At 43.8% G+C, this 17741-nt stretch overlaps 1 protein-coding gene across 3 annotated transcripts in view; it reads left to right on the top strand.

Moving 5' to 3' along the window:
* The window catches only part of COL27A1 (collagen type XXVII alpha 1 chain), a 752882-nt gene that overhangs the window by 611263 nt on the left and 123878 nt on the right, over positions 1-17741 (top strand). For all 3 annotated transcript variants that reach the window (XM_077478787.1, XM_077478785.1, XM_077478786.1), the window contains one exon: positions 5559-5612. In XM_077478787.1, the coding sequence (XP_077334913.1) occupies positions 5559-5612 (54 nt within the window). The remainder of the gene's footprint in view (positions 1-5558; positions 5613-17741) is intronic.

Genomic DNA, 17741 nt, shown 5'->3' with positions numbered 1-17741 from the left:
GGCTACCAAACAAAAATTGTTAGCGATCGCAGGGATCAGGTCTGACTCTGCAAACGCTGCAGTTATGTGTTTAGTGTTTTGTAAGTGACAGTGATCGATCGATACTGCACTTGGGTGGGCTGGGCGGAGGGGCAAAATGCAGGTGCTAGCAGGTATCTGGGCTGATCCCGCTAACAATGCATTTTTTATGAACCCTAAACTGCTGGGGACGCTAGTATAGATCTGATTAGATCAGATATTGATCTGTTCAGATTCTATACCACTACGGGAGGTTTATGCTTTGCGCGTGGGTGCTAGCGGTACTGGCACTAACCTAGCGCTGCCTGGGGCGATGCAGACCCTGACCCTAAAACCTAATTGATATCACCCTCCGGGTGATCAGGGGGGTTAAACCTTTATTGGGTAATAAATGGTGGGTGCCCTGATGCTATAAAAAGCAAACTAACTAACCAGAGTCACCCATAACACTTATACGGTGATCCCTGGTGAAAGGGTTAACTAGGGACAATCAGGGGGTTAAAATCTTTATTAGGTAGTATATGGGGGTCCCCGGCGCTATATAAAAACCTGACGGGGAACCTAAATAACTAACTGGCTAACCAGCGCCACCAGTGGAACTTATACGGTGATCGTTGGTGAAAGGGTTAACTAGGGGCAATCGGGGTTAAAACCATTATTGGGTAGTATATGGGGGTACCTAGCGCTATAAAAAACCTTGCGGTGAACCTAAAAAAATAACTAGCTACCTAGCGGCACCAGTGACACTAATGCAGCGATCAGAAAAATGATCGCTTAGTGACACTGGCAAAAGGGGGTGAAAGGGTTAACTAGGGGCAATCAGGGGGGTTAAACCCGTTATTGGGTAGTATATGGGGGTACCCAGCGCTATAAAAACCTGGCGGTGAACCTAAAAAAAAACGAGTTACCTTGCGGCACCAGTGACACTAATGCAGCGATCAGAAAAACGATTGCTTAGTGACACTGGCAAAAGGGGGTGAAAGGGTTAACTAGGGGCAATTAGGGGGTTAAAACCATTATTGGGTAGTATATGGGGGTACCTAGCGCTATAAAAACCTGGCGGTGAACCTAAAAAAAATAACTAGCTACCTAGCGGCACCAGTGACACTAATGCAGCGATCAGAAAAACGATTGCTTAGTGACACTGGCAAAAGGGGGCGAAAGGGTTAACTAGGGGCAATCAGGGAGTTAAAACCATTATTGGGTAGTATATCGGGGTACCTAGCGCTATAAAAACCTGGCGGTGAACCTAAAAAAAATAACTAGCTACCTAGCGGCACCAGTGACACTAATGCAGCGATCAGAAAAACGATTGCTTAGTGACACTGGCAAAAGTGGGTGAAAGGGTTAACTCTAGGGGCAATCAGGGAGTTAAAACCATTATTGGGTAGTATATCGGGGTACCTAGCGCTATAAAAACCTGGCGGTGAACCTAAAAAAAATAACTAGCTACCTAGCGGCACTAGTGACACTAATGCAGCGATCAGAAAAACGATTGCTTAGTGACACTGGCAAAAGTGGGTGAAAGGGTTAACTCTAGGGGCAATCAGGGGGTTAAACCTTTATTGGGGGGGTAGGGGGCTACCCTGGACCTAACACTAACTGCCCTGACAGTTTTTACTGTCACAACGGACACTAAATGCAGTGATCAGTAAATAAATGATCACTGCAATCAGTGACACTGTGACTGGGAGGGGGGTGGGCGGGGGGCGATCGGGGGGGGGGGATTTGTGTGCCTATGTGTACCTACATGTCACTGTAGTGTTGGTGCACACTTACTTTCTCTGTTCTCCTCACAGTCCGGTCAAAAAGAACGCCCCGAGGAGAATGACATCACTTCCACCCTGCCTGTGTTTACAATACACAGGCAGGGGAAGCTTCTCATTCGCCAGGAGCGATCGAGAGGGGATGGCCAGAAACCAACGGCCATCCCCTCATCCCGGATCGCTCCTGAAGTGAAACGGACCACCGCATCCAGCGGGACCCCCCACCCGCTGGAAGGCAAGCACGTACATGTACGTGCTTGTGCCTGTCGGTGCCATTGCGCCGACATACATTGCCATGCGGCGGTCCTTAAGTGGTTAACAACTCTAAATCTGTCTAAAGCACATCTAAATTCAAGTACATATACATGCTAGAGAAAAAAAAAATGAGGATTTAATATTTTTTTGCAAATGAATCTGCAATGCATTGCCATCAATAGATTGTAGGTGTAATGCACAGGCTACAAACTCTTCCTCCAGCTCCTTGTCTGTACCAAGGTACAGACTTTCAGTTGGAGCACTGGAAGAAGTGGCAATATACTATGAGTGAGGTAATCACTGCACTTGTGTTCCATCCATTACAAGTCCATCTGCTGCAGTGGAAGATGAAACTTTTAGTTTATTCATTCACAACTCTCTGTAAATAAATGATGCAGCTATGCCAGTAGAGCTGAAATTTAAGATGGACAGCTGCCGCCAGGAAGAACTGTCAGTTGTCTTGGCACCATGTTATATGATGCACCCTAAATATGAGTGTAACATGCTCTAGAAGGTGTCAGTATGTGGCAAGTACATAAAACCCAAATTCCAAATAAGTTGGGACACTGTGTAAAATCTACATAAAACAGAATGCAATGATTGCAAATCTCCTAAACCCATATTTTATTCACAATAGGAAATATAATAAATGTTTAAAGTGAGAAAATGTACTATTGTAAGAAAAAAATAAGGCACTATAATGTTGAAATGAATGGCATCAACACGTCTCAAAAAAGTTGGGACGGGACAATATTTACATTGTGAACATTTGGGAAATGAGGAGACCAGCTGCTGGCTTTTTGGGAGAGGAATGTTGGCCCGTTCTTGTCTGAGGATTCTAACTGCTCAACAGTCCTGGGTCTTCTTTGTTGTATTTTTCACTTTAAGATCCACCAAATATTTACAGTTGATGAAAGGTATAGACTGCAGACAGGCCACATAAGCACCCGGACTTCTACTATGAAGCCATATTGTAGTCATAGATGCACTTATGCGATTTAGCGTTGCCCCGCTGAAATAATCAAGGTCTTCACTGATGATGTCTTTCAAGATGTACAAGCTGCCCATGCAGGCTTTTGAACTGAGCGCTGATAAGAAGCTGGAAGGTCCCTCTCCTCTTTAATCCGGAGGACACAGCACCCATGCCAAAGGATGTAATATTTTGAGTCGTCTGACCACAGAACAGTTTTCCACTTTGCAGCAGACCACTTTACAGGAGCTTTAGCCCAGAGAAGACAGCAGTTTTTCTGGATTATGTTTAGCTATGGCTTTATCTTATAGTAGAGCTTTACCTTGCATTTTGTGATGGCACAGTGAACTGTGCTCACAGACAGGGATTTTAACCACTTAAGGACCAAGCCTCTTTCTGAGATTTTTTTACAAGTTAAAAACATTTTTTTTTTGCTAGAAAATTACTTGGAACCCCCAAACATTATACATTTTTTTTCCGAACACCCTAGAGAATAAAATGGCGGTCATTGCAATACTTTCTGTCACATTATATTATGAAAGATTTTACGCCAAGTAAATTGATACCCAACATGTCACGCTTCAAAATTGTGCCCGCTTGTGGCATGGCGACAAACTTTTACCCTTAAAAATCTCTATAGGTGACATTTAAAAAACTCTATAGGTTGCATGTTTTAAGTTACAGAGGAGGTCTAGGGCTAGAATTATTGCTCTTGCTCTACCATTCACAGTGATTAACTCACATGTGTGGTTTGAAAAACGCTTTCATATACGTATGCTACTCACGTATGCGTTCGCTTCTGCATACGGGTGCGTTAAAAAAAATTCTTATTTATTTTACCTTTTATTTTTTTTTTTTTACACTTTTTTTTTTTTTTTAAATGTTGTCACTTTTATGTAAACATCCCTTGTAATAGAAAAAAAGCAGAACAGGACCTCTTAAATATGAGACATGGGATCAAAAAGACCTCAGATCTCATATTTACACTAAAATTCAATAAAAATAAATAAGGTAAATAAAAAAAAAGAGCTATGGGCGGAAGTGACATTTTGTAGTCAGTTTTGTCCTGCACTGTTATGGAGACGGGTGGGGTAGATCTTCCCCCTCACTCGTCTCCATAAGATGCTGTTTTTATACCCAAATATGTTACTGGCCCGTGTTTTCTATTGTGAATAAAATGTGTTTATAAGATTTGCAAATCATTGCATTCTGTTTTTATGTAGATATTACACAGCGTCCCAACTTTTATGGAATTGAGGTTGTAGGTAATTTGCATTTTGCAGAGTGGTGTAGGCACCAGAGAGTTGCTACTTTGGCACAGTTGGCCAGCTTAACACCTTCCCACCCAGCCTTTAGCAAAATGACGGGGGTTTTAGTGTTCTGACTGGACGTCATATGATGTCCCTCTGGGCATGCAGGGTGACAGTTGGTGGTGCAGTGTGTTGCTTTGACACACCGCATCTCCAATCACGGTAAAGAGCCTATGACGTAGGCTTTTTGCCACGTGATCATCTGTGTCCAATGCTGGTTATTAGCATTCCTCTACTCGTGCTGACAGCACGTGAGTAAGGATGAGCTTTGGCGTGTTCGCATACCCCACGTGCACAGCTTGCCATAAAGTCAGCGCTGCGCTAATCGCAGGCAGTGAGACATTTCCTGATCTCTGCAGCCACGCAGCGGGACAATGTCTCACTGCCAGTGATTAGCGCAGCGCTGCGTCGACGTCCTGGCAGGCTCTGCACGTGGAGTGTGCGAACAAGCCAGAGCTCATCCATACACGTGGGTAGAGGAGAGCCGATCACATTTTGTAACGGAAACTAAGAAAAACTTTTTTCCCCAACATTTTCTGTCTTTTTTTCATTTGTTTAGCATAAAATAAAAAAGTCAGTGGTGATTAAATATCACCAAAAGAAAGCTCTGGCTGTCTCAAAAAAAATAAAATGAAAATTTTATTTGGGTACAGCATTGCATGGCCGTGCAATTGTCATTCAAAGTACGATAGCTCTGAAAGCAGATAATTGGCCTGGGCAGGAAGGGGGTGAAAGTGCCCGGTATTGAAGTGGTTAAACATGTATTGGAATATATGTCAACTAAATATCTGCTTTTAGGCAAGGTTTGCTAGAAACGTGCAATAGTGTGTATCGGTGTTCAGAGGATTGATTTAGTTTTTTTTGGTATTTGTGTTGTCACACCCCTTAGCACCTGATGATAAATGTGTAAAGCCATTTGGATTTAAGCACAGACCTATCTTATTTTTTTGTAATGGTGGGGGGCAAAAGTGGCAGTATTCACCATGGCAACCAGTTTTGATGCTACGTCTTTTTAAAAATTTCTTGAATCTGACTTGTTATGAGTACCACTTTCCTCCCTCAAGTTTTTGTGAACTGGCCTCCTATTATATATTAACCTTTCTTTGGTGACCAGGTTATGGTTTTTGGTTACAAATTAAATGTGACATTCAACCTAGCCTGGTAAATGTAAAGACAGGAATAATAATTGTGAATGATCCAAATGTCATATAAATTAAAATGTTTTCTGTCTCACAACAGGGACACGCAGGCCCTCCAGGACCCATTGGGACGCCTGGAGTAAAAGGCGAAAAGGTATGTCGGTAAACTTTGCAGCATGTGAAGATTTACAGAGGAATAAACCTTAAAATTTGACATGATATTGACACATAAGCAACCATGGCTTCTAAGGACACATGGACCCTTCATACTTGCATGTTAACATTTCAAAAATATAATCGCATCAAAAGTACATAGATAATTGTATGTTCTGTACTTTCTGCTTCAGGAACACATTTATGCGTTTTGATGCAATGTAGTTTGTAACAGTCCTGCTTCCTGTGTCTCATCAGATTATCACTCACTTGTAGCATTGAGCAGCTTTCTTGTTTAGCAAATTTTTCTTTAATACACAGTAATTCTCCCACACTACAATACTCTAGTCCGGCCGCACCTGAGGTATGCTATCCAGTTCTGCGCACCAGTCCTCAGGAAGGATGTACTGGAACTGGAGAGAGTCCAGAGAAGGGCAACAAAACTAATAAAGCAACTGGAGAACCTTAGTTATGTGGAAAGGTTACGAGCACTGAACTTATTCTCTCTGGAGAAGAGACGCTTGAGAAGGGGATATGATTTCAATGTACAAATACCGTACTGGTGACACAACAATAGAGATAAAACTTTTCCATGAAAGGGAATTTAATAAGATGCGGCTATTCACTAAAACTGGAACAAAAGAGGTTTAATCTTAAACTGCATAGAGGGTTCTTTACTGTAAGAACGGTTATGATGTGGAATTCTCTTCCACGAGCAGTGGTTTAGTGTGGAACATCGATAATTAAAAAAAACTATTCGATAAGCACCTGAATGACCACAACATACAGGGATACACAATGTAATACTGACATAAAATCACACACATAGGTTGGACTTGATGGACTTTTTTCAACCCCGCCTACTGTGTAACTGGACCAAAGTTTTAGTGCTTTTCCACACTATGCAAACTAAATGCAACTAAAAATGCAAACTTCAGCCAAAATGTGTTGTGTTATAGATAGAAAAAAGGAAGGGTTAAAATCTCTGTCTAACCTGATGTAGACAAATGGCAGCTGGAAAGTTATTAATCACTTTGTGCAACTTAAATACTTTCCCTTCCTGAGATTGTATACAGGAGGCTGAATATATCACAGGGGCCAGCAATCAGGTTGTCAGGCAGGCAGTAAGCAATGTCGGAACCTATCTTAACAACAGTATATTTCACAGATAGCTTCCAGATCATTCCACACAGTGATGTGAATTGTAAACTTATAATATCCATTGGAGTTCATTTACTAAAGGCAAATTCTCTGTGCACTACAAATGCACTCCCTGTAGATCTGAAGAAAAGCTCTGAAATGAGGGGAAGCTCTGCGGATTTCTATCATCCAATCACGTGCAAGCAAAAATGCTGTTTATTTTCCTTGCATGTCCCCCTCAGATCTACAGCGACTGCACGTCCAAGTGCACTTGCAGTACACTTGTAGTGTACAATGCATTTGCCTTTAGTAAAAAAAAACAAAAAAAAAAAAAAAAAAAAAAAACATTGTGTCTCTGAGTTTTGTGGTACCATAGGCTGACTCCATGTAATATGTCCATTTGGGTATACAGCAGTCTTGTGGTAAACTCAGAGTCTAACAAGCACAGTCTGCATTAGTGACTCACTCCTATAATTCATATAATGTGCTGATCTAATGATGTCAGGGTAGTAATTACTCCTCTGAGTTTAGTTGTCTCTTCCCATCACTGTATTTCAACCTATTTGTGGGTCTAGTCACCTGAGCATTGCCTGGCCTGGTAATAGTTAGATACACATTCTTCTAAAAAGCTTCACAGTAAGCAGTCTGTCACATGGCCATGCCTGGAGGAACATATTTGAATAATGGAAACTTCAGCATAATAAGGGATGGAGTGGCCCAGACTAATGCATTTCTATAGCTCACTTTAAAGGAAACTTGCCAGATCTATACCCGACTCGTCGAAAGTGCTTATTGAGTGCTGAAGGTCATCAGTCACCCCATCAACAGAACAGTGCAGGTTCCATGGCAAGCTCAGGTGGGGCTTTACAGGTGTTCATTGTCCAGGAACTAGCATCACTTTAGCATAGTACGAGACAGAGTAACCCAGATAAATGCACTCCTTTAGCTCAACTTGAAGGAAACTTGTAAGTTCTACACCTGCCATGGCACCTATTTTGTGCTGAAGGTCGCTATTTGTCCAATCATTGGAGCAGTACTAATTCCATGGCAGGCACAGGTGAGGCTACACAGTTATGCATTACCCTAAAACTAGTATCAGTTCGGCATAATAAGAAACCAAGGGACCCAGACAAATGCACTTTTATAATTCACTTTAAAGGAATTTTGTCAGATTTGTACCTGACTCAGCTGAGGTACCTATTGAGTGCAGGAGGTTGTTGATCATCAAATCATCTGAGCGCTGCTGATTCCATGACAAGCGCAGGTGAAGCTACACAGGTGCACATTGCCCTGGCATTCGCACCCTTTCTAGGAGTTCACCAATGGCCAACAGTATAGGAGCTTTGCATGTACCAGGCAGTTCACCTTCCATTTTTCACCTTTCCATTTTGGAACAGTGTCACCATCATCTTGTTTATTTGATCATACTTCCCCAACACATTGTACATTAGATTACAAAGAAGATCAGAAGGTTCAAAGGGATGCATCTAGGAGAGACTGGGACCTCAGTGCTTATTAACACAAAGTGGCAAAGCGAGAAAAGGCCATCAAAGAGCTCCCTGGCATAGTAAGGTGGCTCACGGGCAGCGAGGGCAACCTTCCATTGAGTGCCCAAGAGCATCAGTCAGAGCCTAAATGAGCAGGAAGAGCTGAATTCATTGGTCATTTTTGGTTCACAAAATGGCCAACATGTTTAGGAGGCAAAACATGCTCTTCCTTCATCAGGGCTACGAGACAAATTTTTAAATTATAAATTAAAAAATGATGGATAAATATCCAGTTACACATAGTGTCTAAAACCAGCATAAAACGAGACAAACAATATGTCTTGCCTACAAGTATTAAATTAAAGAGGAAGTAAACCCTGATGGGTTTACTTCCTCTTTTTTTCCCTGCAAAGGTAAAGCATAATGGACTACTATGCATCGCATAGTAGCTCATTATGTGTCACTTACCTGACACAGGAGCCAGCGAAGTCGCCGCTGATCCCTGTAGTCCGCCGCGTCCATCTTGCTGGTGGCGTCTCGCAGCTCCGACCAATGACAGCGCCGAAGCCGCGATGACGTCACTCCCGCGCATGCGCACGGGAGTCGCGTCTCGCAGCTCCGCCGCTGCCACTCGGCGAAGCCGCGATGACGTCACTCCCGCGCATGCGCACGGGAGTCGACAAATTTGGCAAATCCATTCTTGGATTTGCCGCATTTAGTGCGCATGCGCGCCGCTGTCTACGGCGCATGCGCCGTAGACAGCGGTGCCCATTTTCGGGCAAATATCTCCTAAACCATATAGGTTTAGGAAATATTGCTTGGACCTACAGGTAAGCCTTAATCTAGGCTTACCTATAGGTCCAAGTTGTTTGGAAGGGTTTACTTCCTCTTTAAAGGATAAGTTCATCTTTGATAACATGTTACATGTTCTACCCGTTTTTAGGGTGGAACATGTAAAATGTTACCAACAAGTTCCCAATCCTGAAGCCACTGCCTTTAGTGACAGCAAGCTGGGGATCTTCTCCCCCTCTGGCTGTCACTATTTAACAAAAACACGGCCCTGCAGGGCTCCGCCCACCCAGCCACGTGATTCATTCACAGAGTTCTGTAAATGGGAAACTACAAGTACTGACATCTTTAGTGGCTGTCAGCTTGTAGCTTTCAATGAATGAGGTATGAACAGACAGATACACTGACATGTCTGCACGAGTCCTTCCTGTATGGCACCCATGATTTGCTGATCGCAGGTGCAATGCTTTCCAAGTAAAAAAAAAAAAAAGTATATTATTATATATTTAGTATATTTTTTTTTTACCTGCATAAATATGTGCATTCAATATTTTTTTTAAAAAGGTGAACTTATCCTTTAGGCTAGGTTTACACATGCTCAGTGCAAATTTCCCTTCACTTTTCACTGCGAATTTCCTAAGCGGCGGTTCAGATGCAAATTTTTGGAGCAGGCAGCCGCCAAAGTTTTTAGCATTAGCTGGTTGTTAAGGAATGGGCCAGGAAGCCGGCCGCTGCATCCTTAATACTGGATGACTCATTAGCTGTCAGCCTGGTTTCCCGCTGACAGCTGCAAGTAAAAAAATAAATAATTGCCGGCAATTACAAATTTTGAAAAAAAAAACAGCTTAGGGGTGCCCCCTCCCAATCCAAACCAGGCCCTTTCGGGTCTGGTGCAGAGTTTAAGGGGAACCCCATGCCAAAAAAATAACGTGGGGTCCCCCCTCAAATCCATGCCAGACCCTTAGGTCTGGTAGGGATTTTGAGGGATACCCCCATGCCAAAATTTAAAACAAAATTTGCCCCCCTCCTGAATCATACCAGGCCACATGCTCCCCACCCCAAAGCAGAAAAAAAAGCTCCGCTTGCGCCGAATGCTCCCACCACCTGCCTGCACCGCCGTCTGCCAGTGCTTAATAAGCTAAGGGGAGGAGCTACCCAACAATGTTACATGGTGGCACTGCCCCTTATGACATCAACGACCCAGTGTGCATCGGTCGATGGAGTAACGAGGTGGTGGTACCACCAGGTGACATCGCTGGGTGGCCTGCCCCTTAGCTATTTAAAGAACTATCAGATGACAAAAGCAGAGCATATCTCTTTTTTTTTTTCATGTCGTTGGGGAACGTTGTGATTGATGATGGATCTACACCAGGGGACATTGAGGTTTATTTACTAAAGGCAAATCCACTTTAGATTGCTGTAGTCACTGTAGATCCGAAGGGGACATGCAAGGAAGACAAAAACATCATGTTTGCTTGTACATGATTGGTTGATAAAATCAGCAGAGCTTCCCCTGATTTTAGATCTTCCCCCTCAGATTTACAGTGACTGCACTTCCAATGCACTGCACTTGTAGTGCAGAGTGGATTTGCCTTTAGTAAATCAACCCCATTGTGTTTGTTTTTTTAATAAAAGGAATTGTCAAAAACTGTCTTTGTGTTAATTTATTTTAGACACTTTTTTTGGTGAATGAGTAGATGTACAATGTACCCCATACTCATTTACATTGGGAGGGAGAATCTGGGGAGCCCCTTTGTCAAAGGGGGCTTTCAGATTCCGATAAATCCGCTGCCCGCAGACCCTCATAACCACCGGCCAGGGTTGTGGGGAAGAGGCCCTTGTCTTGCTAAGGGCTTCCATTTTGTTGAAGCCCAAAGCAGTCACTTCCTTACTGAGAACTCTCCCCCTCTCTTGGTCTCAAAACTTGGTCACTTTCTTCAATTAAAATATGTACATTTAAAAAAAAAAAGAAGTACATTTCCAGCCTTGACTGTATGTGTTGGAGAAGTTCACCACTTCACGTAGAATCGTGTACCATTAGATTATCTGCTTGAAGTGGTTATACATGGGTGATGCCTGCAGTTGCAGGCATCACCCCGGTACCGTTTTGTAGAGCTAATGGTTGGCTTTCTCATAACAACCGATGCGGCTAATGAGCCACTCAGCCGCTATCACCGTCGCCTTCCGCTGCTCTGCCTGGTCTCCCGTCATACCGGAAGACCGGAGCAACCATCCAGCACATCCACTGGCTGTTTGGAGTCCCAAACGAAGCCAGAAATGGCTTTGATCGGGTCTCCTGTGTAAAAACACGGCAGCGACATGTTTACTCAGCTCCCAAGGGCGCTGATCTTAAAAAAAATAAAAAATTACAGTATTCCAAAATGCAGATTTTGGCATTTTGAATACTTTGATGTGCAAAGAAGGGATTTGGGGTCTTTTAGACCCCCGATCGCTCCGTTAAGTGTACCTGTCACTGCCTATTACTGTCACAAGAAATGTTCACTTTTATTGCAGTCACAAGGAATGTAATCAGATTTTTATTTATTTTTTTAAAGGGACAGTGTTCAATAAAATAAATAAGGAAAAAAAAAGTTAAAGTGCCCCCCCCCCGCGCGCGAACTCGCGCACCAAAGAAAATGCATGCACAAATGTAAACAGTGTTCAATCAATCGCCATGATTGTTAGAGCGAGAGAAATAATTCTAGCAAAAGACCTCCTCTGTAACTCTAAACAGGTGACCATTCATTTTTTTTTTTAAAGCGTCGCCTATGGAGATTTTTAAGTACCGTAGTTTGTTGCTTTTCCACGAGTGCGTGCAATTTTAAAGTGTAACTTGTTAGGTATCTATTTACTCAGAGTAACATCATCTTTCATAATATGCAAAACAATTGGGCCTACCTTTTTTCTGTTTTCTCATTTTTTTATTCAAAATAGTGTATTTAAAAAAAAAATGCATTTGAAAGACCGCTGCACAAAACAATGACCGCCATGTTATTCTCAAGGGTCTTTGCTAAAAAATATATATATATATATATATATATATATATATATATATATATATATATATATATATATATATATATATATATATATATATATATATATAATAAATTGTTTGGTGGGTTGTGGAGCCCCTGGAGGGGGAACCTCTAGTGTTAAGATGTTGATCAAGGGCCCGCACAGTACTTTGATAGAGGTTTTAGAGGCAGACTCATTCATCTACAGATGTCCGAACATAAAATTAATCAGTAAAGTATGGCAATCAATGAAGATTGTATTGGGATATAGGGGAATATCAGAACATGCTCCTCTCTGGAACAATAGAAACTTTGTTGAACTAAGAGATATTGAGAGGTCTATGGATTGGGCGAGACAGGGCATTAATCGCTTATGTCAACTATATGTGGGCACCACCATGAAAACTTTTTTAGACCTGAAACAGGAATTCAATCTAAAATAGTTCATTTTATAAATACCTTTAAATCAGGCATGCTATTCAGTCGCAGTTTGGGGTCGCAATCAGTTGGGAGGTGTGCACATTGACTGCGAGTGCACGGGTGCTGCGAGTGCATGTGGACTGTGAGTACCTCTGTATTGTATTGTTGAGTACCTGTGTATTGTTGAGTATTAGTGTCAGGAAGCTAGTTGTTAATTTGGAAAAAAAATTAAGCACATTGTTTCCCTGGAAGCCCAGGTTCTGAAGCTAGGGAAGCAACTGTCAGCACTGAGACGACCCTCCACACTAAAAGAGATTTGGGATCATACCCGGCAGGGTACAGAGGCAGGTGGAGTGAAAGAGGGGCAGGCACCAGAGAAGAGTAGATGGGTGGCAGTCAGGAAGGGTAGAGGGGAAAGTGTCATTGAGATGTTCCAGCCCAGAACCAGCTCCCAAAGTATGCCCCGTAGAGTGACATTGGCGAAACTAGTCCGGGACCAGCACTGCTGGAGCTAAGTGACTCCCCTAGCTGTCAGGGGAATAATTCCCCAGTAAGGGTGGAAGTAAAGCCAAGGGAAAGAAAAGACAGATTCTGGTGGTAGGGTACTCAATTATTAAAAGGACAGAGAGGGCAATCTGTCACAAAGACCTGAAGCGCCAAACTGTATGTTGTCTACCGGGCGCTCAGGTTCGGCACATCACGGATCTGGTGGACAGATTACTGGGAGTGGCTGGGGAAGGCCAGGCTGTCATGGTGCACGTTGGCACCAATGACAAAGTCAGAGGAAGATGGAGTGCCCTTAAAAATTTTTTTTAAGGACTTACTAATTGAGTAAAAAGACCTCCAAGTTAATATTCTAATGCCGCGTACACACGATCAGACTATCCAGTGGACTTGGTCTGGTGGGCAAACCGCCGGAAAGTCCACCAAATTTCCGAACAAGCAGACCTGCCCACACACGGGACTATCCGCCATACTTTTGAAATGAACGGACTTGCCCACACATGGAGGAAAGTCTGTTCATTTTGAACGCGGCTCCAGGTAGCCGGGACTAGTGAAGGAAGTCAATGTCGCCGCCTTCGGAGATGAGATTGACATGCCGCTGGCCCCGTCACCTGGTATGGACTTAAAGTGGAAGCCCTACACTGAAAAAACAGCGTGGGGGTCCCCCCAAGGTCCATATAAGACCCTTATCCGAGCACGCAACCCGGCCGGTCAGGAAAGGGGTGGGGACGAGCGAGCTCCCCCCCTCCTGAGCCGTACCAGGCCACGTGTCCTCAACATGGGGGGGGTGCTTTGGGGAAGGGGGGCCGGCGCGGCCCCTCCACCCCAAAGCACCTTGTCCCCATGTTGATGAGAACAAGGGCCTCTTCCCGACAACCCTGGCCGTTGGTTGTCGGGGTCTGCGGGCAGGAGTCTTATCAGAATCCAGGAGCCCCCTTTAATAAGGGGGCCCCGGATACCGGCACCCCACCCTATGTGAAAGTATGAGGTACAATGTACCCCTACCCATTCACCTGTGAAAAAAATGTAAATAAAACACAACACACAAGGGTTAAAAATTGATTGCGACAGCGGCGTCAGAAGACCGGGCTACCACTTGTAAAGAGCTGGAAGAAGGCGCGGAGGCCCAGCAAGAAGAACCGAAGAGGGGGACAAGACCCCCGAAGTCGGAAGAAGACCCCCGGGCGGCGGCAACTAAGAAGAAAGCTGGGCTCCTCCACTAGTAAAAGAGCAGAAGATAGCGCAGGAGTCTGGCGAGAAGACCCCCCTAAGACAGAAGACCCCCGGAGCTGTGCAATAAATTGTTTTAAACCCTTGTGTGTTGTGTTTTATTTAAATTTTTTTCACAAGTGAATGGGTAGGGGTACACTGTACCCCATACTCATTCACATAGGGTGGGGGGCCGGGATCTGGGGGCCCCCTTATTAAAGGGGGCTACCGGATTCCGATAAGCCCCCCTCCTGCAGACCCAGACAACCAATGGCCAGGGTTGTCAGGAAGAGGCCCTTGTCCTCATCAACATGAGGACAAGGTGCTTTGGGGTGGGGGGGGCCGTGTGGCCCCACCCCCTTTCCTGACCAGCCGGGTTGCGTGCTCGGATAAGGGTCTGATATGGACCTAGTGGCATAGGGCTTTCCAGGTGATGGGGACAGCGACGTGTCAATCTCCCTGCCAAAGGTGGCGACATTGACTTTCTTCGCTAGTCCTGGCTAACTGGAGCCGCGCTCAAAATGAACGGACTTTTCTCCGTGCAGGCAAGTCCGTTCATTTCAAAAGTACGGCGGACTAGCACACACGCGGACAGATTTTTTGAGTCAAAACTACTTTTTAAGTCCGCCGGACTTTTGGGTAAAAAAAAGTCAGCCGGAGCCCACACATGGGCAGATTGTCCTGCAGACTCGAGACTTTTCCGCTGGATAGATTGATCGTGTGTACGCGGCATTAGGAATACTACCGGTACCTCAAGCCTCGAGCCACACCAGAAAGGCAGAGGGAGATTAGAGAAGTAAACAAGTGGCTGAGGAGCTGGTGTAGTAAGGAGGGGTTCAGGTTCCTGGAGAACCGGGCCAACTTCTCAGTCGGTCACCAGCTCTTTAGAAGGTATGGACTACACCTAAATGAGGAGGGTGCTGATCTGTTGGGAGTGAAGATGGCCGAAAAGTTAGAAGGGCTTTTAAACTAGGTGACGGGGGGAGGGTCCAGAGGTAGAGATAGTCAGCAGGGTTGACTAAAGGTTGACTAAAGCACCTAAACCCGAGGTAAATATAGTAACAAGTCCTATTTGCACCTCGGAATACTCAATAAGGAGATAGTATGCCACCAGTCTAAACTATGTGGCATGTCCACCACTGCCAAGACTCTGGCCGGATAATAGGGGAGAACTAGAGCTACTGTTGCTTGAGGAGGATTTAGATTTTGTAGGAATTTCAAAGACTTGGTTCAACAGTTCTCATGATTGGGTACTCCCTATATCGCGGGGATAGAGAGGGTAAAAAAGCGGTAGGGGTATGCCTGTATATCAAAAATTATGTACAAGTGAATGAGAGAGATGACGGAGGCGAGGAGGTGGAATCCTTATGGGTAGAGCTGCAAATGGATGAAACTAAGGGGAAAGTAATACTGGGAGTTTGCTATAGATTTTTTGTTCCTGAGATTGCTAAATCTTAGGCACAAAGAACACGGAGGAGAAATGGGTATGCTTTAAGAGCAGATTTATTTCCTATTGGGATGCACTAGCTAATACCCTTATTTAAGGGTATTAGCTAGTGCATCCCAATAGGAAATAAATTTAAAAGAGCTAATAAAAGTCCTGGGTGGCTTACTGGCAATGTAAAAATGAATATAAAGGCGAAGGCCTTCAAAAAAATTAAAGGCTGAGGGATCATCATCAGCATTCCAACTTTACAAAGAATACAACAAGAAATGTAAAGGTGCAATCAGGGTGGCTAAGATAGAACATGAAAAGGCAAATAATGGAGGAAAGAAAAATCGAAAGAAATTCTTTAACCACTTGCCTACAGGGCACTTACACCCCAATCCTGCCCAGGCCATATTTCAGCTTTCAGCGCTGTCGCACTTTGAATGAAAATTGTGCAGTTATTCTACACTGTACCCAAACACATTTTTTATCATTTTCTTCACACAAATAGAGCTTTCTTTTGGTGGTATTTATTCACTGCTGGGTTTTGTTTTTTTACAAACAAAAAAGAACAAAAATAAAAATAAAAAAATTTGTTTTATTTTATTTCTGTCACTAAATTTTCTAACAAATTTTCCTCCTTGATGTGCACTGATGAGGCAGCACTGATGGGCACTGATAGGCTGAACTGGTGGGCACTGATGAGGTGCCACTTATAGGCATTGAAATGAATAGGGGCAACTACTTGGCAAATGAGGTTTAATGTGAAAAAATGTAAAATAATGCATTTGGGTGGCAAAAATATGAATGCAGTCTACTCCCGGGAGAACCTCTGGGGGAATCTAAGATGGAGAAGGACCTGAGGGTCCTAGTGGATGACAGACTCTGCAATGGCATGCAAAGCCAAGCAGCTGCAAGCAAAGCAAACAGAATATTGGCATGCATTAAAAAGGAGATTAACACTAGATAAAACAATAATTCTCCCACTCTACAAGACTCTGGTCCGGCCGCACCTGGAGTATACTGTCCAGTTCTGGGCACCAATCCTCAGGAAGGATGTGCTAGAACTGGAGGGAATCCAGAGAAGGCCAACAAAACTAATAAAGGGTCTGGAGGACCTTGGTTATGAGGAAAGGTTGCGAGCACTGAACTTATTCTTTCTAGAGAAGAGACGCTTGAGAGGGGATATGATTTCAATGTACAAATACCGTACTGGTGACCCATGATAGGGATAAAACTTTTTTTGCGTAAGGGAATTTATTAATACCATTAATAATAATTTAATAATAACTTAATAAGGCCAATCACTAAAATTAGAAGAAAAGCGGTTTAGCCTTAACAGGCAGTGGATTCAGCAGGGAGCATCGATAATTTCGAAAAACTATAAAGCCGCGTACACACGGGCGGACTGTCTGGCCAACTAAGTCCGTCAGACAATCCGACAGACAGTCCGTCCTACTTTTGAATGAACGGACTTGACCACACACGATGAACAGACAGTCCGTTGAAAGCTTGCGCGATGACGTGTACAGCACGTACGACGGGACTAGAAATACGACGTCCAATACACTGCAATGCAACCTTCGGCCGTGTAAATCCTTTCTCAGCATGCGCCATACTTAGTCCGTCCAACTTGCCTACTCACGAGCGGACTGTCCGCTGAAACCAAAGTTGGACGGACAATATTACGGAAATTCCGAAAGACTTAGTCCGCCAGACAGTCCGCTGAAGCCCACACACGAGCGGACTGTCCGCTGAAATGTGTTTCAGCGGACTAAGTTGGACAGAAAGTCCGCCCGTGTGTACGCGGCCTTAGATGAGCACCTGAACGACCACAACATATAGGGATTATACAATGTAATACTGACATAAAATCACACACATAGTTTGGACTTGTGTCTTTTTTTTTTTTTTTCAACCTCGCCTACTATGTAACTATATAAATTCATGAAGGTCTAAGATTTGTCCTCGTAACACGCAGTATTTTGGTGAATGAGGGATTTAGGATAGGAGTAAACCCCTTAACCGCATCCCACTTTTTAACATCCAGTGCTGCTTTATTTTACCAGTTCAGACTAGAATATGACTCACAAGCTTGGCTGTGTGTCTGAGCAATCTCTCCGATGTTGGATCCA

The sequence above is a fragment of the Lithobates pipiens genome, unplaced genomic scaffold (genome assembly GCF_037356315.1).
Source record: "Lithobates pipiens isolate NorthernLeopardFrog02 unplaced genomic scaffold, aLitPip1_a1.2 Scaffold_1, whole genome shotgun sequence".
Taxonomy (NCBI): Eukaryota; Metazoa; Chordata; class Amphibia; order Anura; family Ranidae; genus Lithobates; species Lithobates pipiens.
Note: the sequence above shows the minus strand (reverse complement) of the source record. Positions and strands in the feature narration are given on the sequence as shown.